Below are 27,471 nucleotides of genomic sequence, written 5' to 3'. Positions count from 1 at the left end.
ATGGGTTTTGCTGATCAGGTAATTACGTGCTAGCGCCCTAGCGTCTAGGAAAGTAGAACGACGTTTTCCTGTAGACACAGTGAGTAACTGTATTCCAGTGTAATCTACACATAACACTCCTTCTAGTAAGATGAATTGTTGGATAATGTCCTATTTGCATTCAGTGGCATAGTTGTTCTACCATTTGTTCGAGTCATTATTGCATGCTTTGATAAAAGTACGAGAAAGTGTATTGTAACCTCACTATTAGCTAGCAGTATCGATTTAGACTTTGTAGGCCTATATGAGTTAACCCCTTCGTCGCTGCGACTGTAACCAAGTGTTACTGTGGCAATCGGTGCTATCTGTTTGTAGGTAGCGTTCTTCATCTACAAACGTGACGCCCTGCGAGAGCTGCTGCAGATTCTGTCCGACGTCAGGGGAAGTTATGGTAACGGCCAAAGCAGTCACAGGATCCGGAGCCGAAACCAAAAGCTGTCACGCCGCCTGTACATATTCATGCAGGTACTGACCAACACTCAGTGTAAGTGTTACACATATCCAAAAACAACGTTTAAAAATATGATTCGTACGATAATGTTTAAATTTTTAATGTGATGCGAAATAGTAACGACTGTATGATGGATATCCGTTCATCAGCAAAACTTTTAGCTTTAGAGTGCGGCGACAAGAAGCGCACTGGCTTTGCGTAAGGGCTCTATCTCAATCTTACCTAATTTCTACCATTAAATCATCTTTGCTATCTTTCATAACTGTCTACTGAGGTTGCATATAATAATATGGACACCCATCCAATATGTCGCAGGAATAGCTCTGCTCCCCGAAATAGGACTAACTTATCTAAAGTTCACATGTAAATCATGAATTGTGATCAGTGGGATTTTATATCAATTCTTACATAAAACGTGTTGACATTCTTGAGAGATGCTTCAGTATCCCAATACACCTTTAATTATTTTTTCAGTACACACTTTAGTGTCTCACTTATATCTAGAGACAAACGTTTCGACGCTGGGGAGTACGTGTTCCTTCATTCTCATGCTCATTACGCCTATCTTGCATACTGACAGCCATCTGACACGGAGCATTATCACTTCAGAGGATGCAGCCATCTGGTACAAGCTATGCCTACCCTTTTATTTCATTACTGGCACTTAATAATAACTGCAGTCCTTAGGTCCACTTTCATTGTTTTCAGTCTTCTTTCACAGAACACGCTGAAAACAATACTATCGTTAAAGAACCTCCAGCATTTCACATTGTCCTCCATTAGAAGACCACAGTAGAGCAAGTCAGCTTATTTGACAATATGACATTCCTCTACACCTAGCTAACTTTTATATCAAGTGGTTTTGAACGTGGAAGCCTAAGCACGAACAACATTCATCATCATTTACAGCGGAATGAATACAACACAAATTGTATGGTGTTCTCCACATATAAATACGAACTTGTCGTAGAAAAAGTGTGAGCGTTGACTAGCTTGATCACATTGTACATCTCCATTGGTCTAAAGTAAAGCTCAGCAGTCCGTTTCGTGGTAACGATCTAATTATAAGTAACAAATACGTTAATATCCCTTGTGATTCTGTAAGTAAGCTAAGCGTTGATTAAACTGTTCTGCTTTTCAGATGATTTGTCATTTGACCTATTCGTATTTTCATGAAATTTGATATGTAAGCACATAAGCTCTGGCGCCCCTAAGTAGATACATATACACTCTAAGATATGAAAAAAGTTAAATAAAACGCAATACTAGGAAATTATTCGAATGGGACGAAAATCGGTAGGAGTTATATACATGTGCAGACAAACAAATCATTATGATTTCAGAAAAAATTGATGATTTATTCAAGAGAAAGTGATTCATAAATTGGGCAAGTCAGTAGTGCGTTGGTGCCCTGTCGTCACAGTGCAAGCAGTAATTCAACTTGACATTGATTGTTGGAGTTGTTGGATATCCTCCTAATGAATATCGTACCAAATCTGCCGAGTTGGCACGTATGGTCGTCAAAGTGTGGAGCTGGTTGGAGGGCCCTGCCCACAATTCTCCAGACGCTCTCAGTTGGGGACGGATCTGCCGACCTTGCCGACGAAGACAGAATTTGGCAAGCACGAAGGCAAGCAGTAGAAATACCCGTCATTTGAGGGCGTGCTTTATCTTGCTGAAATGTAAGCCCGAATGGTCTGACACGAAGGGCGAGCAAACGAGGTTGTGAATATCGTCGACTTACCGCTGTGCTGGAAGGGCACCGTAGATGACCACCAAAGGAGCCCTGCTACGAGAGGAAATGGCACCGCAGACCATAACTCCAGGTTGTCGGGCCGCATGACCGACAAAAGGCTGATATCTCATCATGTCTGGGACGTCTCCAGGCACATCTTCACTGGTAATGGGGGCTCAGTTCCAAGCGGGACTCATCGCTGAAGACAATTCTACTCCAGTCAATAAGATTCCAGGCCGCAGACCTGTCGGGAGACTTCCCGCAGAGCGGTGGGATTTCAATCTGACTGTCACCCGCCATACGGCCCGACAACCAGGCGTAATGGCCTGGGATGTCATTTCATTGCATAGCAGAACCCCTTTGGTTGACATCCGCGGTACCCTTGCAGCACAGCGGCACGACGACGATATTCTACGACTCGTTTCGTTGAGCTTCGTAACAAACCATCCTGGGGATACGCTTGAACAAGATAATGCCCGCCCGCACACTACCAGAGTTTCTGATACTTGTTTTTATGCTTGCCAAACAATACCTTCGCCAGCAAGGTGGCCAGTCAGATCACTTCCTAACACAGAACAATTGGAGCATTGGGGTCAGGGCGATCTATCGTGCCAGTTGGACAGAATTTGGCACGATGTCCCTCAGGAGCCAGCAACTCCACCAATCAATTCCAAGCCGAATAACTTGTTGCATGAGGACCAGAGGTGGAAGAACCCGTTGTTGACTTGCTCAGTACGTGAAACTTTTTCTCTTGAATAAATCATCCGATTTGTTCGTCAGTACATGCGTATAACATTTACCTATTTCTATCTGTCCCATTTGGGTAACTCCTTCGTGGTGGTTTTTTTGCCTCCTAGAGTGTAGTCACCAATGAGGACCATCTGTCTGCTAAATGTGGCATGACGTTATATGAACACAGAAACTCAAAGCTGACATATATATTTCGCAGGCCGGGGTGGCCGACGGGTTCTAGGCGCTACAGTCTGGAACCGCGTGACCGCTACGGTCGCAGGTTCGAACCATGCCTCGGGCATGGATGTGTGTGATGTCCTTAGGTTAGTTAGGTTTAAGTAGTTCTAAGTTCTAGGGGACTGATGACCTCAGAAGTTAAGTCCCACATTGCTCAGAACCATTTACATATATATTTGCACATGAGAGGACTTGCTGAAATATTACAAGACAACACAGAATACGTAAATTATTTTACATGTAAGTGAAAAACAGCTTCAGAAAATGAGACACACAGATTATGAAAAAAATCATTCGATTTCACAACAGTATGTCTACTACTCGAATAGAGATAGAAACTCCCGGTGTATTTCAATTTATTCATCGAATCTGAAAGTACATTATATGATGAAAACTCCATTTCTCAACGAGGCGTAGCACCACAGAACTGATAGCTGCACTACGAGCATTTTGATCACAATGAGCTGCCTCAACGAATGATGCACCATTGGCCACCAATTTCATCTGTTCTCGTCGTATGAAATTTTTCATTGTGGGTGTCTGTGAAATATTTCATTTACGTGTCTTCGCTTCCAACGACTTTGGGAAACCTACGACGCCTCATAACAACGGTAGTGAACACAGTAACCCCAGATGCGCTCGCTAAAAATATGTAACGAGTTTAACTGTCGTTCTGTTGTTTGTTTTCTTGTCATGCGTGTGATGTGGGCCACACTAACATTTTTGAGAGTTAAGTAAAATATTTGATTGTAAAAGTAATTGTAAAAAGTCGCCAAAGGTTTTACGAGGGACGTTCAATAAGCAATGCTACATAGTTCTTTCTTAAAGCAGGTTAATTTAATGCAGGATTCCAGTACACCATATTTTTCCCCACTCTTTTTACTACAAAATCGTATTTTTAAACATAATCTCCGTTCAATGCGATGGTTTCCAGCGGAGTGCATTCTTCATTGGGCCAAACCGAAGGGAAACGTTTACTGATTTCTTTTAGGCGCCGAGGAACCCAGTGGCACAGACCTCCAACAGCGCGACGAGCTGTTTAATTGAGAGGCGTCGATCACCTCCAATGAGAGTGTCCGCATGTTCCAACACTGCGGGAGTCATAGCTGTGTGCTGCGCGCTGGAACGCTGTAGATCGGTCAGGTTCGTGCGACCCTGTTGCGATGAGGAAGACACCTCCCCTTTCGATTCACCGAGCTTGTGTTCACTGGCGGGTCTCTGCAAACATTCTACAAGCAGCCTGTGAATACCTGCGATGCTCTGGTTTTCCGCCAAAAGAAACACAATGACAGCTCTTTGCTTGAAACGCACCTCCGCTTCGGCCGTCATTTTAAAGACTACGTATAGCGCCACCCCTATCGCAACTCCATGAAACTATAGGATCTGTAACGGGAATATTCCACGATGTCCCACAACACATTCCGCGTCTTTTCTACCGAAACAGGTCGAGAAGAAAATGTGTTGCATTATTTACAGAATGCCTCTCGTATGTACGTAGATATGAAATATACATGATGGTCCATTGATAGTGACCGGGCCAAATATCTTACGAAATAAGCGTCAAACGAAAAAACTACAAAGAACGAAACTTGTCTAGCTTGAAGGGGGAAACCAGATGGCGCTATGGTTGGCCCGCTAGATAGCGCTGCCATAGGTCAAACGGATATCAACTGTTGTTTTTTTTTTAAATAGGAACCCCCATTTTTATTACATATTCGTGTAGTACGTAAAGAAATATGAATATTTTAGTCGGACCACTTTTTTCTCTTTGTGATAGATGGCGCTGTAATAGTCACAAACGTATAAGTACGTGGTATCACGTAACATTGCGCCAGTGCGGAAATTTGCTTCGTGATACATTAGCCGTGTTAAAGTGGACCGTTTACCAATTGCGGAAAAGGTTGATATCGTGTTGATGTATCGCTGTTGTGATCAAAATGCCCAACGGGCGTGTGCCATGTATGCTGATCGGTATCCTGGACGACATCATCCCAGTGTCCGGAACGTTCGCCGGATAGTTACGTTATTTAAGGAAACAGTAAGTGTTCAGTCACATGTGAAACGTCAACCACGACCTGCAACAAATGATGATACCCAAGTAGGTGTTTCAGCTGCTGTCGGGGCTAATCCGCACATCAGTAGCAGACAAATTGCGCGAGAATCGGTAATCTCAAAAACGTCGGTGTTGGGAATGATACATCAACATCGATTGCAACCGTACCATATCTGTATGCACCAGGAACTGCATGGCGACTACTTTGAACGTCGTATACAGTTCTGCCACTGGGCACAATAGAAATTACGGGACGATGACAGATTTTTTGCACACATTCTATTTAGCGACGAGGCGTCATTGACCAACAGCGGCTACGTAAACCGGCGTAATATGCGCTATAGGGCAACGGAAAAACCACGATGGCTACGAAAAGTGGAACATCAGTGACCTTGGCGGGTTAATGTACGGTGATGCATTATGGGAGGAAGGTAAATGGCCCCCATTTTATCGATGGCAATCTAAATGGTGATGCATGTGCTGATTTCTTACGTAATGTTACTAGAAGATGTTTCACTGCATGACAGAATGGCGATGTACTTCGAACGTGATGGATGTCCGGCAGATAGCTCGCGTGTGGTTGAAGCGGTATTGAATAGCATATTTCACGACAGTCGGATTGGTCGTCGAAGCACCATACCATGGCACGCACGTTCACCGGATTTGACGTCCCCGAGTTTCTTTCTGTGGGTAAAGTTGAAGGATATTTGCTATCGTAGTCCACCGACAACGCCTGACAACAAGCATCAGCGCATTCTCAATGCATGTGCGAACATTACGCAAGGCGAACTACTCGCTGTTGAGAGGAATGTCGTTACACGTATTGCCAAATGCATTGAGGTTGACGGACATCATTTTGAGCATCAATTGCATTGATGTGGTATTTACAGGTAGTCACGCTGTAACAGCATGCGTTCTCAGAATTGGTAAGTTCTCAAAGGTACATGTGTCACATTGGAACAACCGAAATAAAATGTTCAAACGTACCTACGTTCTGTATTTTAATTTAAAAAACCTCCCTGTTACCAACTGTTCGTCTAAAATTGTGAACCATATGTTTGTGACTATTACAGCGCCATCTATCACAAAGCAAAAAAGTGTTCCAACTAAAACATTCATATTTCTTTACGTACTACACGAATATGTAATAAAAAATGGGGGTTCCTATTTAAAAAAACGCAGTTGATATCCGTTTGACCTATGGTATCGCCATCTAGCGGGCCAACCATAGCGCCGTCTGGTTTCCCCCTTCAAGCTAGACAAGTTTCGTTCTTTGAAGTTTTTTCGTTTGACGCTTATTTCGTGAGATATGTGGCCCGGTCACGATCAATGGACCACCCTGTATACTCTTGTAAAATCGATTTCTTCCTTTGAAAAAAAAAAAAAGAAGCTTTCTAGGTCTAGGCTTATGATAATGTCCACCCTAAACTTTTATCTTCGTTAGGTAGAATACCTACTCTTGTGAAATCGGAAGAGCGTTATGAAACACCCTGTATTTACTGCAGAACTTTGTTAGTACTGAGGCCTGGCTTTCAGCATACCTCACCCAGAGACGTACAAAGCTTGCTTCCTTCCACAGGTGGCGCTCATCCAGGGCCTCGTCGCGTGGCTTTCCACGCCGTTGTTGGCTCGCGCTTTCCTCGCCTCGGACCAGGAGTCACCTGAACCTGCTCGCCAGTTCCCCGTACCCCTCTGGTTCCCTGAGTATATGTATCTGTCACCCTCGTATGAAATACTCTATGCTGTTCAAGCTTTCTGCCTGCTAGTAGGGACGCAGTCTGCTACCTGCGTGGACGCCTTCTTTATTCACATAATGCTGGTGGTGGCAGCCGAGCTGGAAGTTCTGAACGGGAACATTACAGCCATGCAGAAGGAGCGCCTTACGGTTCAAGGAAGGGAATATCAACAGCGGAGTCATCGGACTGTACCTAAACGCGACGGGTCGACCGTTGAAAGCAATGATTATCTTCAAAGTACTGAGCACGTGTCATTAGAGGGCATCGCAAACGATATGTATCCACAACTGGTAAAGAACATTCACCATCATCACGAAATTCTCAGGTAAGCAGTATCACTTCCAGGGATACTGACAAGCAACGTATTTGATAAACATAATCAGATCAATTTACTGTTATTGTTGTCGCAATTCAAGGTATGGTTAGAAAACCTTACATTTCTATGAATAACATTGTTTGTACGTTGAATACGAGGAGCGTAATAGTAATCTTGCTCCTATCGCAGACACGGTCCAATAAGTACCTCAATTCAGCTGTTATTATCAGCTTTCGCGACGACCTAAATTGTGACAATAGCAGCAGCAGTTCAATAGCGTGGATTGCAGCAGCGGGTAGACAGGGCACAAAACAACTTTTAATGCTCATTGACAACAGCTCCGGAGTCCATCCATATCATTCATCCAGAACCATCTTCTAGATAAGATTTAAGTGAATCCTTCCCCCCCCCCCCCTTCCCCACACATCATCACTGCTACACGCGTATCTCTGTGTTCGAAGCTCGAATGAAGCTAAATAATCGTCTGTTAGGCAAGGTACGTGTTGATACATCGTAACATGATGCTGTTCGTTTTGGCTCCCACGTTAGCTGATCGTGATTCTAATGAGTATGTTCCGGAAGACACTGAGCGAGCGACGCAGCTGTGACCATCTCATACAGAGGATAGCAGTGAGTAAGCGGCAGAGGGTAAAGCCGGATTACGGGAGATTTCAGTCGGCTCGATGATCGACAGTGTCGGATCTGTACCCGAAAGCTTATCCCCGCCCGTATCCGCCCAATTTCATACCAAATATCCGATTCAGACTCATATTATTCTGTGACTGTGTTCTTTGGTCCCATAGTACTTCCCACAATATTTCCTTCTGTCGACACATCTGTGCTGGCTGAACATCCACTTTGTCTGATTGCTGCAATAATTTCCTGAAGGATGGTCATTCTTGCAATTTATGCATTGTTGGCGAGTGCTCAAGCAAGGGTGAGGTACAAGTTAATTGCCGAATACCATTCCGAAAGTTGCCCCCACGGTGACAGAATCCTGGATGGGTTTAATGAAGCCTCGTCTCTCCACAGCTTGGAATGGACGCACATCTAGTTGCACATATTGTGCATTGACTTTCTTGAAACGATCGCTCTTGGTTAATGATACAGATACAAAACTGCAAAAGCAGTGAAGGGTTCAGAATTCTACCGATAATATTCACCGATAAAGTCTCCAGCGAAACGCAGCAACATCATTAAAAATAACATGAAGTCCAAGACAGTATTTATAAATGTTATACATGCTTTCTTTACCTGTTTCTAACATGTTATTATTCTGTTGCTACACACTTGTTTTAGCGGAATTTTGTGTCCACCCGCATAACCAAATTCCTATTGTCCGATGATGACTTTTATGATAACATGTGTTTACATTTCACAAACTCAACACATCCAGGAATAATAGCGCTGACTTTATTATTCACTACGTAAAAATTGTGCCAAACTTTGCTTTTTGCTCTTGGATTTGGTATTAACTCCCACTTCTTAATCTTTGTTTGTTAACGTGGCAACATTTTATATAAGTGAGGTCCAGTGGATCCCCATGATGTGTTAATGTTGCTGTATACATAGAATATTAATAACTAGGTTATTTACTACAAAATAATGTAGAAGAAACCTTGTAAATTATGAAATTGAATACATTAATGCTTGTTTGAAGAAATAACGTATTTCATTACATTAGGAAACAGGTAATACAGTTACGTTCACGCAATATAAACTAAACATTCAGTGATTCAACAGTTTCTACTGATGACTCTTTACAACTACCATTAATACACTGATCACACACAGTAAGGAAATGTTTCATGCATATGGATGTAAATCGGGGTTTTTCATCCTTATTTCTAGGGTAGGTGATGCACCTCCTTTTCGCAGCTGACATTTCTTGACAGCAGATGTTGATCCACTCATTTTTGCTGTCCTTTGGTGAATTTCTCCGAGTAAGTGACCCATTGTTGCCCTCTACTGTAGCCGGTCTTGCACCAAGCCGAATCCAGTTCCCAAAGAAAATCTTTCCTTGGCATTTTGTTTTCGGGGTTATTGCTGCTAAAAATTGCAGTGAGAAAGAATATCGTAATAGGCCATACACTGCACTTCCTTGCAGTTGATTATGTGGCAGACAACTTACCATCAACCCCGCCCCCCTTCCCCCCACTTATCTTCTCTGTCGTTGTAGAATGTGATTATGTTTGGTTTCTCGTTAACACCGGAGGTAGGGTCTATTGACGTGTCTTCAAGATGCATAAAAGAAATTAAAATTACATTTGTGTTCTTCTGTAGGGCATAGGAGTAAGAAGAGAAGTCATTTTGAAAGCCAAACATTGTGGATTTCACATCTCTCTTCTTAGCCGCATGTTGGGGAGGAACATCTCGCTTGATCTTCAGCGTACCGACATACAAGATGACAATTATTGAACTATATGAAAACAACGTAACTTAGTTAGAAACTACGGCGTGCACATACCTTTTTGAACATGTAAATATCGCTACAAATATTCCAATTAAGGTTATGATATGTTCGATATGCCTACCCTCATAGGCGATGGTGTGGCGCAGAAAAATGGCGAATTCTTAATGACCCTTTGAAGTGTCGGAAAATCGCGGTCTGCGAAGTGCTCCTCCAGGGCATCAAACACTCTTTACTTCGATGGGGTCGAGCTCCGTCTTGTATGAACCGCATCTTATCGAAATCGGGGTCACTTTGGGTAATGAAGTTAAAATCGTCATCCAAAACCATCCCATACCCTTCGCTAGTCACCATGCCAGGAATATCACACCGATTATTCCGTGACTGGACATTTCACACCACACAGTCACCAGTTGAGGGTGAAGACACTTTTATATCGCGCAATGCGGATTCTCAGTCCCCCAGATGCGGCAATTTTGCTTATTGACGAACCCATACAAATGAAAGTGACCGATAAGAAGGCGCGCGCTCATGGGCATACTAATTCCCATCACGCCCAGCGGCCAACTGTGCGTTTTGAACGTCCTGAAGAAACCGTTCAGAAGTTTTGACGATTTTATTTCATGTAGTTCAATAATTATCACCCTGTATGTCAGGCTTTCCTCCAACAATCTTAGGACAAGAGGAACACCAGAAAACCAGTTATCTCCAGTTGTGTTCCTACCTGTGCCACTCAGTGGTTCTACCAGTCTCATAACCACATCAGCTACAGAGGTTGACGCCTCGAATGGGCCTTTATGTTGAATTTCAAGGTAAATCTCCATGGAAATAGTATACCAAGTTTTCGCATCTATTAGAGAGAAGACTTAGAGACCACACTTAGCTGATTTAGACGGCAAATACTGTCGAAAGCTATAGCGACTTCTGAATGGTACGACCTGCTCATCTACTGTCAGATATTCAGTAGGTATGTAATTGACTCTGCAGTTGCGTATGAAATGTTCAAATGTAAACCGAACAGGTGCCAGTTTGTCTTGTTATTTATCGTTGTGGTGGGGTGTCCGTCATCGAACCGCATGTGCTTCAGAAGAAACTGGAAACAACTCTAGGTGACTGTTGATGGAAAACCTTGAATTCCTATTCATTGTATGTTCCACAAGTCGCGCTAGTGTCAGTGACCTGAGCGAATAGATCCTGCTAAAATCAGAAATCCAATGATGGGTTTTACCTCAGTATCATCAGTCAAACAAGCAGTCCTGTCGTTTTTATTCTTTTGCTTGTCTTCATCAATTTTTATGTTTATACTGACTGTACTAACACTAATGAGTGTGGTTTCTATTAGCTCAGAGAAACAATCATTGGGAGATATACAAGACTTTGCCGATCCCTTACTCCAGGAACATGAGTTATGATATTTCTCATACTAGCTTTTACTCTCTGATTGGCAGGAATCTTCTTCCATTGCGTACTCTTGTCTTTACCTATGAAAAAATTAGACAGGCCTGAGTCTACACCATCTGAACCACCAGAATACTCACCAGCGGTATTACGCTCATACTCATACAGTAACCTGACACAGAATGAGGAGACCATCCATCTACACAGTTATCTTCATCTGAAACCTCCTCAGTGAAGAAATTGGAAACGTCTTCTTCCATCGTCTGTTACAAGAATGAAATCAATTAATGAGAATTCCAAATGCAGACTGACAGGAAAGCGTGAGTACGCCTACTTGTTCGGCACTATGTTGTAACGGAAGTGTTGACGTGAAGGGCTATGAACTTCCCAGCCACTAAATACCTATCAAACACTACCAACAATGAGCAATACAATAGTGAAAAACTGGTGACGGCGAGTAAAAAGATGTGAGACAGGGCTGCTAGACGGCAGGCAGTGTTGCCAACTTTGGTCATATAAATTTAGCTAAACTAAATGTGCTTGGGTTCTGTCAGATCCCACGCTAAGAGTTAAAGGTTAATGTTTTTCCTTGTTTCCTCGGCCACTGCTTCTCAGTAGAGTCAACAGTAAAAGCATTCAGAATACAAAATTCCAGTTCACGGCAAATAATTAAGGAATCACCACGAGCAGTATCAAACGACATAAGAATTGTCAACTGCTGAACAATGCGTGAAATGCGTCATAAAGCCACTACGGACCCTGTGTCCTTTAAAGATACGCTCAGATCCGCAAATGCCCGAGATACCCGAATACTGAAGCAGCATGCACAGTTGTTCGAAACACTGCACTGCACGGCGGCCGAAGTAACAGTCGCCCGACCGTATCCGCTCAGACCCGCTTGTACCCGAGAGACGCGACTCGGCGACTCAGCAGGGCGCACTGTTGTGTCACAACACAGAGACGGACGCGGCGGTCTGCGTAACTAGCGGTACACCCGACCGTACCGGCCCGATGTAGACCACTTCCAAGCGGTCCCAGGCAAAATTGGTTCCCCAAACCTTTCTTCGTTTCGCGGAATTCTTGCCTTGATGTGTCATTTTAGCAAAAGAGGTTGCTACGCTATGCTAGATGTGTTTGCTTGTCATCAAACAGTAACAGTAACATCTACATCTATATGGATACTCTCCAAATCACACGTAAGTGCTCGGCAGAGTGTCCATCGAACCACCTTCACAATGATTCTTTGTTAATCCACTGTCAAACGGCGTACAGAGAAAAACGAACATGTATATTTTGCCGTACGAGTTGTGATTTCCCAACCAAGCGAGGTCGAGCAGGTGTTAGGACACTGGACTCTCATTCACGAGGACGACGATTCAAATATGTGCCTGGCCATCTTGATTTTTTTCGTGGTTTTTCTGAACGGCTTCAGACAAATGTCGACTTCCTTCCCCATCCTTTTCTAATACGAGGTTGTGCTCTGTCATAAAGACCTCGTTGTCGACAGGACCATAAACACTAATCTCTTCCTCCATTCCCATTTCCCTTACTTTATTATGATGATTGTTTTTCCATATGTAGGTCGGCGTCAAATAATATTTTCGCATTCGGCGGAGAAAGTTGACGATTGAAATTTCGTGAGAAGATCCCACCGCAACGAGAAACGCTTTTGTTTTAATGCTGTCGACCCCAAATCCTGTATCACGTCCGTGGTACTCTCTTTCCTATTTCTCGATAGTACAAAATGTGCTGCCCTTCTCTGAAGTTGCTCGATGTACTCCGTGAATCCTATCTGGTAAGGACCCCACGCCGCGCGGCAGTACTCTAAAAGAGGACGGACAAGCTTATTATAGGCAATCTGTTGAGAAGATCTGTTCTTCTAAGTGTTCTGCCAATAAAACACAGTCTTGGTTCGCTTTCCCCACAACTTTTTCTATGTGTTTTGGAAATTTGTGGTAAGTTCAAGTGGTTCATCGGTCCCGAGGCTTACACACTACTTAATCTAACTTAAACTAACTTACGCTGCGGACAACACGCACACCCATGCCCGAGGGAGGAGTCGAACCTCCGACGGTGGTAGCCTCGCAAACTGTGGCAAAGCGTCTCAGACCACAGACCAAGCAGCTACCCCGCGCTGCTTTCTATGTGTTCCTTCCAATTTAAGTTGATTCCTATGTATCTAATTGAATTTACGGCCTCTGGATTTCACTGATTTATAGTGTAACCGAAGTTATTTTCATGCTGAAAAAAATAGAAATGTCTCTACGACTTTTTTTACCTGTAACTATCAGGTTCACTATCTCTAGGGCTCCCTGCACAACAGCACCCCAGAACAAATTGTACACTACATAGCGGAGGAAATGGCTCTGAGCACTATGGGACTTAACATCTGTGGTCATCAGTCCCCTAGAACTTAGAACTACTTAAACCTAACTAACCTAAGGACATCACACACATCCATGCCCGAGGCAGGATTCGAACCTGCGACCGTAGCGGTCACGCGGTTCCAGACTGAAGCGCCTAGAACCGCACGGCCACACTGGCCGTCTTAGCGCAGGAAAAATTGTGTATTAATGTCATTTTCCTCCCTCTTCTTTTTAGTTCATGGATGCTCAATGGCAAGAATAATTGGTACTTCTGTGCTTTTGTAGTTTTACCGTCATAATCATTATAAGAGACATATTTTGAGCAAAAAATGTTTTTGTTGACTCCCATTCGTTCTTGGGCTCCCAACAACTTTGAGAACAATTTCTGCTCGACGTATGTCTTCCGTTTGGCATTTCCTATTGCAGTTTATTGGACATTTAAGCGAAACTTTCACTGTAACTAAACCAACAAGTGACAAACAGTCAAACTTTTCTTTGTTCAGCCTAGGCTCTTCTGTTAACGCAGTAGTTGAATGATGTAGATTCAATCAAACACACGACATTCTGTTTTGGTGGAAGATTATTTCCGCACCCGATAAAGGTTTAAAATATAAGCGAGTCACCACTTACCTACTCAGAAAAATATTTTTACGTGATTCCCTCCAACCAACTAAATTTCAACTGTATCGGTGCATGAATTAGAGTAAAATATTTATTGTTATTTACGTAAATGTTCACTACTCATCAATAATTATCCACCCACCGACTGTCTGATAAACAATAAGGAAATTCTCTTGAGGAGTTAATTGGATTCTTGAGGACAGAAATGTTGAGACAGTAAAATGCTGAGCTGTCCACCGCTCAGTTTCATTTCAGATCAAGGAACATAAATTCCGGACAAATACGCAGAGTAATCTACGTAATACTTCACCCATTCGCTAGTTGCTAAACCCATCGGGAAATCGTCTTTCACTTTCGAACACAAAACTTTTTGTCGATTATGTGCTCTCTCCGATAGTGCGTTTCTAATACTTCAGAATGTGATATTTCAAAGCAAATGATGATCCACCGTATCGTATTCCCTAAAGTCGCAGTATAACTTGGCGTAATATCCTCGCGCAAAAACGAAAAACTAAATTCCAGCATATTTCTTTAAACAACAAATTTTCGTCGGGAACATGCGTATCTTAGAATGTGACCAAACTCACTTGCAAGTTTAAGGGAAAGTATCTTCCTGAAAATTCTTTCACATTACATCTACATCTACATACATACTCCGAAATCCACCATACGGTGCGTGGCGGAGGGTACCTTTACCACAACTAACATCTTCTCTCCCTGTTCCGCTCCCAAACAGAACGAGGGAAAAATGATTGCGTATATGCCTTTCTACGAGACCTAATCTCTCTTATCTTATCCTTGTGGTCTTTCCGCGAAATATAAGTTGGCGGCAGTAAAATTGTACTGCAGTCAGCCTCAAATGCTGGTTCTCTAAATTTCCTGAGTAGCGATTCACGAAAAGAACGCCTCCTTTCCTCTAGAGACTCCCACCCGAGTTCCTGAAGTATTTCTGCAACACTCGCGTGATGATCAAACCTACCAGTAACAAATCTAGCAGCCCGCCTCTGAATTGCTTCTATGTCCTCCCTCAATCCGACCTCATAGGGATCCCAAACGCTCGAGCAGTACTCAAGAATAGATCGTATTTGTGTTTTATAAGCGGTCTCCTTTACAGATGAACTACATCTTCCCAAAATTCTACCAATGAACCGAAGACGACCATCCGCCCTCCCCACGACTGCCATTACATGATTGTCCCACTTCATATCGCCCTGCAATGTTACGCCCAGATATTTAATTGACGTGACTGTGTCAAGCGAGTATTTGAACATTATGGGATTCTTTTTCCTATTCATCTGCATTAATTTACATTTTCTATATTTAGAGTTAGCTGCCATTCTTTACACCAATCACAAATCCTGTCCAAGTCGTATCCTCCTACAGTCACTCAAGGACGACACCTTCCCGTACACCACAGCATCATCAGCAAACAGCCGCACATTGCTGTTCACTCTATCCAAAAGATCATTTATGTAGATAGAAAACAACAGCGGACCTACCACACTTCCCTGGGGCACTCCAGATGATACCTTCACCTTCGATGAACACTCACCATCGAGGACACCGTACTGGGTTCTATTACTTAAGAAGTCTTCGAGCCACTCACATATTTGGGAACCAATCCCATATGCTCGTACCTTAGTTAGGAGATTGCAGTGGGGCACCGAGTCAAACGCTTTCCGGAATTCTAGGAATATGGCATCCGTCTGATACCCTTCATCCATGGTTCGCAAGATATCATGTGCAAAAAGGGCGAGTTGCGTTTCGCAGAAGCGATGCTTTCTAAAGCCGTGCTGATACATAGACAGCAACTTCTCTGTCTCAAGGAAATTCAGTATATTCGAACTGAGAATATGTTCGAGAATCCTGCAACAAACCGATGTCAAGGATATTGCTCTGTAATTTTGAGGATCCGTCCTTCTACCCTTCTTATATACAGGCGTCACGTGCGCTTTTTTCCAGTCGCTCGGGACTTTACGTTGGGCAAGAGATTCGCGATAAATGCAAGTTAAGTAAGGAGCCAATGCAGTAGAGTACTCTCAGTAAAACCGAATTGGAATCCCATCAGGACCTGGCGATTTATTTATTTTCAACCCATTCAGCTGCTTCACAACCCCAGGGATGTCTATCACTATGTCCTCCATACGGGAATCTGTACGAGACTCAAACGGCGGTATGTTTGTACGATCCTCCCGCGTGAAAGATTTCTCAAACGCTAAATTTAAAATTTCAGCTTTCGTTTTGCTGTCTTCCGCTGCCAGACCAGACTGATTAGTGAGTGACTGGATGGAAGCCTTCGACCCGCTTACCGATTTTACGTAAGACCAGAATTTCCTTGGGTTTTCAGCTAGATCTTTTGCTAAGGTATGACGGTGGTAGTGGTTGTATGCTTCGTGCATCGCTCATTTTACAGCAGCACGAATCTCTACTAACTTTTGCCTGTCTTCATTCTCCCGATCTTTCTTGAACCGCGAGTGCAACTGTCTTTGCTTCCTGAGCATTCTCCGAATTGCGCTGTTAAACCACGGTGGATCTTTACCGTCCGTAACCCACGTTTTTGGCACATACTTGTCCAATGCGTGATTTACAATGTGTTTAAAATTTGCCCATAATTCTTCCACATCCATCGTACCGGAAGTAAATGAAGTCGATTCATTTACTAAGTGGGATGCTAACAACTGCTCATCTGCTCTTTCTAGTAAGAATACTCTCCTAGCCTTCTCGACCGACTTTTTAACTTTCGTAACCATAGTCGTAATGAAAACATCATGATCACTAATCCCTGTCTCAACACTGACACCGTCGATGAGGTCTGCTCTGTTCGTGGCTACCAGATCCAAAATATTTCCATTACGCGTTGGCTGTCGATTTAGCTGCTCAAGACAGTTTTCGGCTAATGTGTTCAAAAGTAATTCACACGACGGCTGGTCTATACCACCTTTAATGAATCCATAGACATCCCAGTCTATACTAGTTAGGTTGAAGTCGCCTCCGACTACCATTATTTCAGTCTTCAATCCACAGCAGTTCATTTATTTACGAATCAAATTACTTCAGTTCGCATAGCACCACCAGTGACTGGTGCAAATGTGCTACCGCATAACTCGCCTGTATTTTGAAAACTTCTGTTGCAGTGATACAACTTCCTATACAGAGTATTTCACAATTTCAGATTGATAATGGTAAATTTCTACCGATGTTACAAAATGCAATTCACATATGATTATCTCTCCTGTTTCCTCACAATAATTCGCTTCTCGTTTAATAAAAGTGAGTATGCAAAACGAAAGTAAATCTACCCCATCAACTCAAGTTTTCTTGCATTCCGATTACTTTGGTCCATTCCTGTATTTTCACAACACTGTTTATTCGTATTGTGACTCAAGAGACAATTTTTAATCTATCTGCCACAAGTAAATTCCACAATGTAATAAAAGCTGGAAAAGTAGAGACATTGTAAGAAGACGTACATTAACGCCAATATATAGACTAATCACAGGCGCAGAAGTCCATTTCTGGATGTTCCTCGGGCAAGAGTTTAAAATGACAGAGTTTATCTGAGTATAATGCACGTGACGTTTATGTCACTTATTTTGTAATTACTATTATGCAGTACGTTAACTCTGTTTCCAGTTTTAACATCGGTAATATGTGCTACTTCCAATAAAACCGAAATTCTAAAATATTTTAATTCATAAATAACGACAGTGTTTTTTGTTATTTCTTGTAATTTTTTATTTTTATTTATTTATTTATTTACTTATTTTTTTACAGATCTGTCTCCTTCTTGCAGGGAGTAATGAATATATCAATCTTCATTCTTCTTTTCGTCAACATGGTGGACTTGTGTTCCTGTATCTTTGTTTCCGCTGTGGTGAGTAATTTCGTACATCTTACTCCATAAAAGCATTTCAGTTAACAGATCTCAAACTTTTTTCTGTAAAATTTATTTATTGATCCGCCTTCTAGACTGTAGTAGCACGCCATTCCAATAATTATTTCAAACGTTGTACTGCGGTTTGTTTATTACAAAATCACGTTATAATACCTATGTAGGGCTGAAGACCTAATTGAGACTCTAAAACCTTAATATAACTACGTAACTACTCTGCATATGAATTTTTATTAATTAAAAAAAGTAAAGAAAGATATGCCATACACAACGATCCAAACGCACTCTTGTTAGTCTCTGCTGTAACAATGTATAATGCCAACTGAATGTGTCCAGGCAGCTAATGTTTCTTCTGCTTGTACACATGTAAGTATTCTATATTTATTATTGTATGGTCGAAATCGGTGTGTGCGAAACATGTCACACAAGAACTGCAGTTGTCTCCGCCTAAAGAAAAGATAGGTTTTATCCAACTGATAACACTGTAACACAGCGGAATCACACTTCGCACCGTATTTGAACCACGACACCTAACATTTTTACTTTTTTTCTACTCGGATACTGGTTTCGGTGTTGCGCCAATGTTCCATTTCAGGATAGTAACACAAGACTTTCACGTGTTGGAGAGTCATAAAGATTATCATCGAAAGTACTTATACATAGGAAGTTATGTGATAAGGGATTCCGTGTTATATAAAACATCACGCTCCACGACACCAGAGAGCAAACGTTATAAATAAACTGGAAAGAGTTGTTGACTTGTGGGATAATGGCTGCCACAACTACATCTGCGTCCACAAATATGTACATAATCCCTTTTTAACAGTTTACCGGTATGTGTAAAGAGGTCGAACACTCAGCGACCTTCATCTCATGAGGTTTCGTTTCCCAGTTCACAAGTGTCCGATTTACAACGCTTTAGCTGGTGTTTCATGCTTATCTTATCGTTAGTCCTCATCTATATCTTGTCTAGATGTTGTATGCGATGACACTGCTTGCCATACCATTAAGTTAATGTGAATTATGACCAGGATTTGGCCGTCAGATAGGCTTCACCGACAATAGGACATACGAGACGTGTTAAAAAAAACATTAAATTTTGTAATTTGGAAACAATCGTATTTACTCCCCCGTATCCATAGCATCCTCTTCATAATAGTTCCCATTACATTTTATATAATTACATACCAGTGCTTTTTCCAGTCCCCGAAACACTCCTGGAACTTGATCTTTTGAGATAACTTTTAGCTATCTCAGTATTACTTTGTTATCTCTTCTACGCTTGTTTTAAAACTATGATTCTTTGCGGTTTTCTTTACAACATGGAGTCATGGTTGGCGAATATGGAGACTGAGGCATCATTACATTACAACTTTTGGACAGAAATTCACGAACAAGCAAGGAAGTGTGAGCAGGTGTTTATTGTGGTGCAAAAGTCATCAATTGTTCCGCTATATACCCGGGCACGTTTTTCTGGACTGCTTCATGCAAACGGCGTTAATCTTGTAAACAGTGCTATTTACCGACCGTCAGAACATGTGGTAAGAACCCTTGGTGCATTACATCGTTAAAATCGAATAACCGAGCGAGCATAACCTTCGCATCTGACTGCACGTGCCCAGCTTTCTGAGGCTGCGGCAATCCAGAGTCCTCCCACTGGTGCAGAGTGAGCCTTGGTTTTGACATCATGTCCGTGGACTCATGATCCGTTCCCTGTTGAGACACGTTTTTAAACTTCCCCATCGTTGTTGACATAATACATCGACTCCTGAGCAACTTGCGTTGCCACTGGTTTCGGTCGAAATTTACCGAGTATGGAAAACATTTTGCCGCCACATGAACAGAACATCTGAAAAATGGAATGAACCAGTTGATATGCGAACGCCATCAGCAAATCCGCTGATTGTGACTAGCCGATCCAGGGTATTCGTTATCTTCAACGTCTTCATATCCTTATTCGAATCGCTCATACCACTCAAAAAACATTGTTTTGCTCACAACACCAAAGCATCTACAGCTACATGATTACTCTGCAATTCACATTTAAGTGCTTGGCAGAGGGTTCATCGAACCACAATCACATTATCTCCCTACCATTCCACTCCCGAACAGCGCGCGGGAAAAACGAACACCTAAACCTTTCTGTTCGAGCTCTAATTTCTCTTATTTTATTTTGTTGATAATTCCTACCTATGTAGGTTGGGCTCAACAAAATATTTTCGCATTTGGAAGAGAACGTTGGTGACTGAAATTTCGTAAATAGATCTCGCCGCGACGAAAAACGTCTTTGCTTTAATGACTTCCATCCCAACTCGCGTATCATATCTGCCATACTCTCTCCCCTATTACGTAATAATACAAAACGAGCTGCCCTTTTTTGCACCCTTTCGATGTCCTCCGTCAATCCAACCTGGTGGGGATCCCACACCGCGCAGCAATATTCTAACAGAGGACGAACGAGTGTAGTGTAAGCTGTCTCTTTAGTGGACTTGTTGCATCTTCTAAGTGTCCTGCCAATGAAACGCAACCTTTGGCTCGCCTTCCCCACAATATTGTCTATGTGGTCTTTCCAACTGAAGTTGTTCGTAATTTTAACACCCAGGTACTTAGTTGAATTGACAGCCTTGAGAATTGTACTATTTATCGAGTAATCAAATTCCAGCTGATTTCTTTTGGAACTCATGTGGATCACCTCACACTTTTCGTTATTTAGCGTCAACTGCCACCTGCCACACCATACAGCAATCTTTTCTAAATCGCTTTGCAATCGATACTGGTCTTCGGATGACCTTACTAGACGGTAAATTACAGCATCATCTGCGAACAATCTAAGAGAACTGCTCAGATTGTCACCCAGGCCATTTATATAGATCAGGAACAGCAGAGGTCCCAGGACGCTTCCCTGGGGAACACCTGATATCACTTCAGTTTTACTCGATGATTTGCCGTCTGTTACTACGAACTGCGACCTTCCTGACAGGAAATCACGAATCCAGTCGCACAACTGAGACGATACCCCATAGGCCCGCAGCTTGATTAGAAGTCGCTTGCAAATTTGCACTAAATCCATTCTTACAGCAAAATGTAATTAATATGTTTTAATTTATTTTCACACGAAATAAGTGTATGTCGATACTACCCAAACATACGTAATTTATTTGTCAGCTGACAACAGACTACATATCTGCTATAGCTACACTCTATGGATAATTTTCAAATATTTTTACCAACACAAAAACGAAAAAAGTTGCGTGAAATAATAGAACACGTGAAATTAGAAAATTCCCATATCGTTTTGAATACAACTCATGCAAGTTCAGTATGCCATAGTTCCGTGAGACATTCTTCATTAATTGTGAAGTTCTTATGTAGCAAGTAGATAACAAAAACAGAGTCTCTACTTTTTTATAAGTTCAGCCTTTTAAGCGCTACTTCTACACTCTGCTGTCCGTTTCGCCCTTTTCCGTTTATCAACGCACTGCACTGTCTGATTGTTACAAGATATTCAGTAGACAGAAAGTTCCATAAAACACTGCATCGGCAAACTACTGTAATATGGGTACACTACTATACAGGATGTTCACAATCTTTTACAGCCTTCTGGGGATTATGAAGGGGACAAAGTAGACAAAGATTTGACAAGTAAAGCATGTCCGGAAATGTGAGGTTTGGATATAAAATAAGATTAAAAAGCCGATCACTTCCAAGTCTTCCACTTCACAGTAAGGTACATAATGATAGAGCTGCACCCATACATAGAGAACGTTTTCCAGACCGCCTAAGTTCATCACATACCATTTTTGTCTGACTTCAAGGAGATCTGTGAGAAGCTGGTACGTTTGCAACTAGGAGCGTTGACTGTGATTCTCCACAGATGCGCCCTGGGGTTTGAGATCCGAGTGTATGAAAGGATGTGATGGAGAGACATCCTTTACAACGAACAGCAGGGGCGATATGTGCACCAGCTCCTGTAGAGAACACAAGTCGGGACTTCATTGTGTATACTGTGTGTGTAATGTGAAGAAAGAGATTTGATCCGATCTTCAAACTTATTTTGTAAGGTGTCAGATTAAATGAAGGTCAATTTCGCACATTACATGGGAGTTTTTATACATCGTAATGGGAAGGCGAATATGACACCTAACTTACTTCGCCAGAAATGAGCAGATGTGCCTATAAGTATGTAATGCGAAGGGATAACACTCAATTGATGGTACTGACACACCGATCCTTTGTACTGCATGTCAATGAGAAAGAGGTGAAACAAGCAGCTAGAGAAACCTTTTTGTTTGGGAGCAGACGTGAGCAGTCATGAGCAGGTGTGAAGGGTGCCCCATGGGCAATACAACGGAAAGCTTTCAGGGTGCGTCCCACGGCGAGAGTCAACGAATGGACGCCAGGTGACTCATGCAGGAGACCAAGTAGCGGGCCATTGGAGTGGGAAGAAGCTTTAGAAAACTGCGTTTCGGAATTTCCAAATGGATGCTAACAAACCAGTGATGACGGCCGGAGTGTCCGAGCGGTTCTAGGCGCTACAGTCTGGAACCGAGCGACCGCTACGGTCTGTGTATTGCTCTCATTATCACTACGTTTACTTAGCAGTGACGAGTGTTATGCGACCTAACTACTGTAAGATCCTGCTTCTCGTTCATTATAGAGTCTTTAGTGCAGGGTGGTGGGGCTATGACCCAGGATGGTGCGAGTGGGTGGTGGAGAGGAGGACGGAGCCAGGAGGCTCCAGAGAAACACAACTAAAAAGGTAACAGGTTCTTTGATTGGCGCATCAGCACTGTTCGGTACACAGCTGGCCGTTGATTTCTACTGGGTTATCGGCATGTACGGCCCGCAATGCTGACGTGATACTGCACAAAGCGCTGGTTGTCTCATTACGTAAGCCGGGCATGCGTTTTACACACCTGCGGCGTTTCCTCGACAATGCGGTATCTCATATGACTCCCTAGCGACGCCCGGCTACGTCACTTCAGGGTACGCCCACCACATGGAGACGCCCCTCTTTCAGTGACACTGGATGGGTGGTGTGCACGGGAAGCGACCCACTGCCCCCTAAGCAGAAGTCGGTCGTGCTAATGGAAGTGACCTGTGATGGCCAGCAGAGCCGCGGCAAGAAGTTTGCGGAGGACCTTCGTGTATAGAGCTGTTGTCCCGCTATGGTCTCGATACGGTGACCTGCTGGTAGGACCATGTGGCGGCCTCGTCTGCACATCCCGCTCATCCTGGTTTGACTGCGAATTTTAGAGTAATTCTTCTACAAAAATTACCAATACTCTACAGTCGGCAGCAGCGCATTTGTTGTACATACGCGCCACTACTGGTCACATATCTGAAAACAGTACATCCATTGGCAGTGTGGAAATGTCCTTTTCCCTTGCTATACTAGTCTCTGACGTAGCGACGAGTTTGCTATTTATGAAAACTAACCTGCCTCACAACATTGCGTTGGCCTTGTTGACATAGTACAGTAACTAGATCTTGCGCTCGCCTTCTGTCAGTGTTGCTGCTATTCACTACCCAGCCTCACCCTAATATGCTCATATACTGTAGTTACACTACGTTACTGATGACAAATTGAATCGCTCCTATTCTTTATTTCATTCACAATATGCAATTTCCTGTTACCAGGAAACTCTTCAGTTGTTCTTGTTGCGCAAAGTGCACATTGGGAAGTTGTTTGTCAGTAGGCTCCGCTTCCGTAAACTGACCACTAAACATGTTCACAATGTCTGTTCCATACAAGGCCATAGCCTGTTCATTCGATTTGGTTTAGTATCCTAGCTATTAAGAAGCGGCAATATCGTTCGTTTGCCTCAATATTAAGTTGATAGCCCAGAGAAATAGTGTGTGTGGCTGTGTCCTGTGCAGAATCAGCTGGAGTGTCGTCGTGGGGCTTCCCACGATGCTTCGTCTTCGCAGCGTTCGTCGTGAAGAGATTCGGGTATTAAGACTCCCGTAACGGTCAACAAAATTCTTCAGGGTATGTGACAACATTGCCAGTATGTAAAATTCTCTGACTTTTCGGCCACTGTTGCATATAGCCTGCCGCAGGATGTTTTCATGACTCAGCAAAACACCCTGTGAAAAGACATTTGCAACAGTGGTTTAAACGTCGGAGGATTTTACATACTGACAACGCAGTTGCGTACCCTGAAGAATTTTGTCGACAGTGACAACGGCCGCGAGAGCCTATGCTTAGACTCTTGTAGTAGTTTGCTCCTTACGATCATAATCTGTTGTCACCATACCATGACAAATTAGAAAGCACTTCGCATCAACATGTCCCATTAAGGTTCAGTGTCTGCCTTCTTTTGCAGTGGTGAAACCACGTTTTACCACAATTTTCTTTGTTCGTTTATGTCGGATCACAGTTATACAGCCAGAATATGACCGTGGTGAAGAGGCGGCTAAAGACGTCTTCTGGATTGACTGGACACAGATGTAACATTTCTGCTGCTGCCTATGTGTAGGAGAATTTTGTGAATGATCGTAAGCATTCCTAACACCGAGCAGGTGGAGACCTTTGTCATTTTGAAAATGTCGTATAAGATCTTTAAAACTGATCCGTGACTCATTTCTATTTCCCCACTGTCGCACTGATGGGGTACGCCAACCTTCGAGGCCATCTCTTCTCTTGCGATTCCGCGTTCTTCATAGATAGATGGTTTCCCTGTTTATTCACCGCCGTTCAGAGTTGTTTGACCACACTGGAAGCGCCTACACGACTATCGTACATTTCTGTCTATTCTATCTATTCAACATGGACTGTCACAGCGTTCTTCCCTTCCAAACATAGAAAACGATTTACCGCCCAATATCAGTTAGCTATGCCCTTTTTGTGGTCTCTTCTAGCGGCGTGGTACGGTACTGTGACGGGCGGATTTCAATGCATTCAATGATTCTAATCACGCACCTGAAGGCGAATAATAAATTGACTACTTTACATTATTGTTTCGAGCTGATAATTAAACCTTTCTTACTATCCCTCGCTCATCCACATCTTATTACGCATCTGATCTATTTTCTAAGGAAATTCATTTCACATTTTGCACGTTTTGCAGATTGCTGAACGATAATACATTTTTACTCAAATAATACATGTTTTACATAATTTTACTATTAAATATCGTGAAGCATTGAATGCAGATTTCCTCAATAGCTCATTCATCAGCACTTGCACCCACTCCCAGTTTAATTCGATCGTTCGTAATTCTTACAGTTACCTTACTGAGTAATTAGCAATTCAACACAGATTAACAATAAAGAAATCTGACGGCTTAGCGCTTGCAGACAGTCGCTTATCTTGTGTCTGTTCTTATTATTGTCTTTCCTTTTCTTTTTTTCTTTTTTTTTTGTTTGCTTTTGACGTTTTTTCCCAACCAAAGTAATTATGGCGGGCTGTTATAGAAATGTAGCCTTTCAGCCAAATGGCAGCAAACTGAGAGTGGTATAAATAGCCCCCCCCCCCCCCTGGCCACTGGAAATATTTTGCGGAATGTTTTGAAATTTTTTTAAATACATTTCACACTCTACCCTAGTACGGAGCTTCGGGTGGAAGATGAAAGGAGGCTGTTGCGATCCGGCCGTTTACGGCGCTCAGTTTATCCAAGTCACAGGCGAGGTGGTAGAGGGGCAAGGTGATTCCAATTGTAAATATTTGATAGGTGATATCCTGTTCCAGCATTTGCCTTACAACTAAGGGAAAAGTCTCCGATACTTTGGTCAGTATCGGAGGGTTTTGAGTCGTTTTACGTTTTTCAACATTACGTTGGAGACAAAACCAGGGAGGTCTAGTTTTTTATGATTCTCTTTTTATGTGTATAAGAGAGTAACGCCGGTGACTGTCCTGCCATGCACTGCTCTGTACCTGATGAGGGACATGGTGGTTAAACTTTTATCTTCACCAACATTTCGTAGCAGGTCATGACTAGATAGGCCCAGAGAAATGTGGGAGTAAGTATGCCATCCTCCGCCTTCCCCTCCTCGCCCTATCGTTCTGTTAAGTGATTTTACATCTCAGCTGTCCCACTCTTTTGTTCTGGTACAAGGGACTATTGTTCTTTAATCTCTATAGTGATCTGTAGAGCTGTTTTTCATGTCCTCGCACTCTGTTTTTCTGGAATAAGGTCTATTGCTCTCTAATCCACATGGTTTTCTGTTAAGTTTTTTTTCATATCACACTCACTCCCAATTTTCCTGGGTTTCCCAGTTCTGGAATGAAGGATATTGTCTCCTAAGATCACCCCTCTGACAAAGAACAATTGCCTTAAGTATAAAAAGGCGGGAAATTCAGATTTTGGTGGGAAATTCAAAGTATGGGTTTTTCTCAAACTGTGTTGCCACTGTGAAATTAGGACCGTTCTCCTTTGTAGAAACTGTTGAAATTCAAGATGACTGTCCTGTAATACTGACCTACCCTGCACTGTTGCCATATTCCTGGACTCTACCACCGAGACAAAGCATGTTTGTTTGTGTCCTCAAGAGGCCTAAGTCTGTGATTTAAGAACGAAGGGCAAGGTCACCCACCTACCCCTGTAACAGATCTAGAACTAGAAGTGTTTTTTTGTCCTGTGGATCCAATCCTGTCTATAAGACAGTGGATGCCCGTCTGTTAACCTAATTGGCATGTTTTCCCTAAGCTATTATTCATCCAGAGGTGTATGGCTATTTTTATGGTCACTTAAGGAGTTCCTGAAAATTGCATCTCTTAACTCCAGTTCCTCTAACTTTGAATCTTTCCACTTTCACGATGGTTATATCTTTAAGACCACACCAATAGTGAAAGGAGCCTCCACATTGTCGTCCTTCACCACATCATACCGCCCCAGTAAGCCTCTGCACCATGCAGGGAAGCATAGTTGGGTCACTGCCGATGTGAGACAGGTCCAGCCACGACAGTCACTGTCCCTGGGACAAGCAGCAGCTGCTCCAGCTGCAGCTAACTCACCTCCCTATCCATGAGACCCTGACTGTCCTAGTATCAAAGCCAACCACTACACCTGCTAATCTCCTTCTGCTGTCGTCCGTGGTCTGCGGGCTTGCCAGCTGACTTCAGGCAGACTCCCCGCACCTCGCTCCCCTGATACTGAGCGCTGTGCACTGCATCCAACCACGTGAGATACATTGTCGCTATTGGGCGAAGTTATATTCGTAGCTAAACGGGTTGTTATTTATACCCAGTGCTTGCTCCTGTCTGTAGGTCGAAACATGTCTGTTAGATAAATGATGTCAGACTAATTTTGTAGTACATACCAACACAAAAATACAATTAGACTACTTGCTATTTATAGTTAAAACAATGGATGTTTGTCTAAACCCACTGTGTCCTTCCGCATGTTTTTCACTTCTGCCAGTATTATATACAGGGTGTCTCTCCTATGCGCCATGTGGCTTATTTTTGTCTGGTGTTCAGTAGACATTTTCAATTTTTATTTGCAACCAGCAGCTCAAACAAATGCTACTCGTCACGACTT

General features: G+C 42.8%; 1 protein-coding gene across 1 annotated transcript; it reads left to right on the top strand.

Annotated features, from left to right (window-relative positions):
- LOC126199725 (uncharacterized) lies at positions 1–26,959 on the top strand. The gene is made up of 5 exons (XM_049936650.1): positions 1–18; positions 355–504; positions 6,827–7,308; positions 17,869–17,968; positions 26,765–26,959. The coding sequence occupies exons 1-5, from the start codon at positions 1–3 to the stop codon at positions 26,957–26,959; spliced, it is 945 nt and encodes a 314-aa protein (XP_049792607.1).
- Positions 26,960–27,471: the final 512 nt, after the last annotated feature.

The sequence above is a fragment of the Schistocerca nitens genome, chromosome 1 (genome assembly GCF_023898315.1).
Source record: "Schistocerca nitens isolate TAMUIC-IGC-003100 chromosome 1, iqSchNite1.1, whole genome shotgun sequence".
NCBI lineage: Eukaryota > Metazoa > Arthropoda > Insecta > Orthoptera > Acrididae > Schistocerca > Schistocerca nitens.
This window is presented reverse-complemented; position numbering and strand designations above follow the sequence as displayed.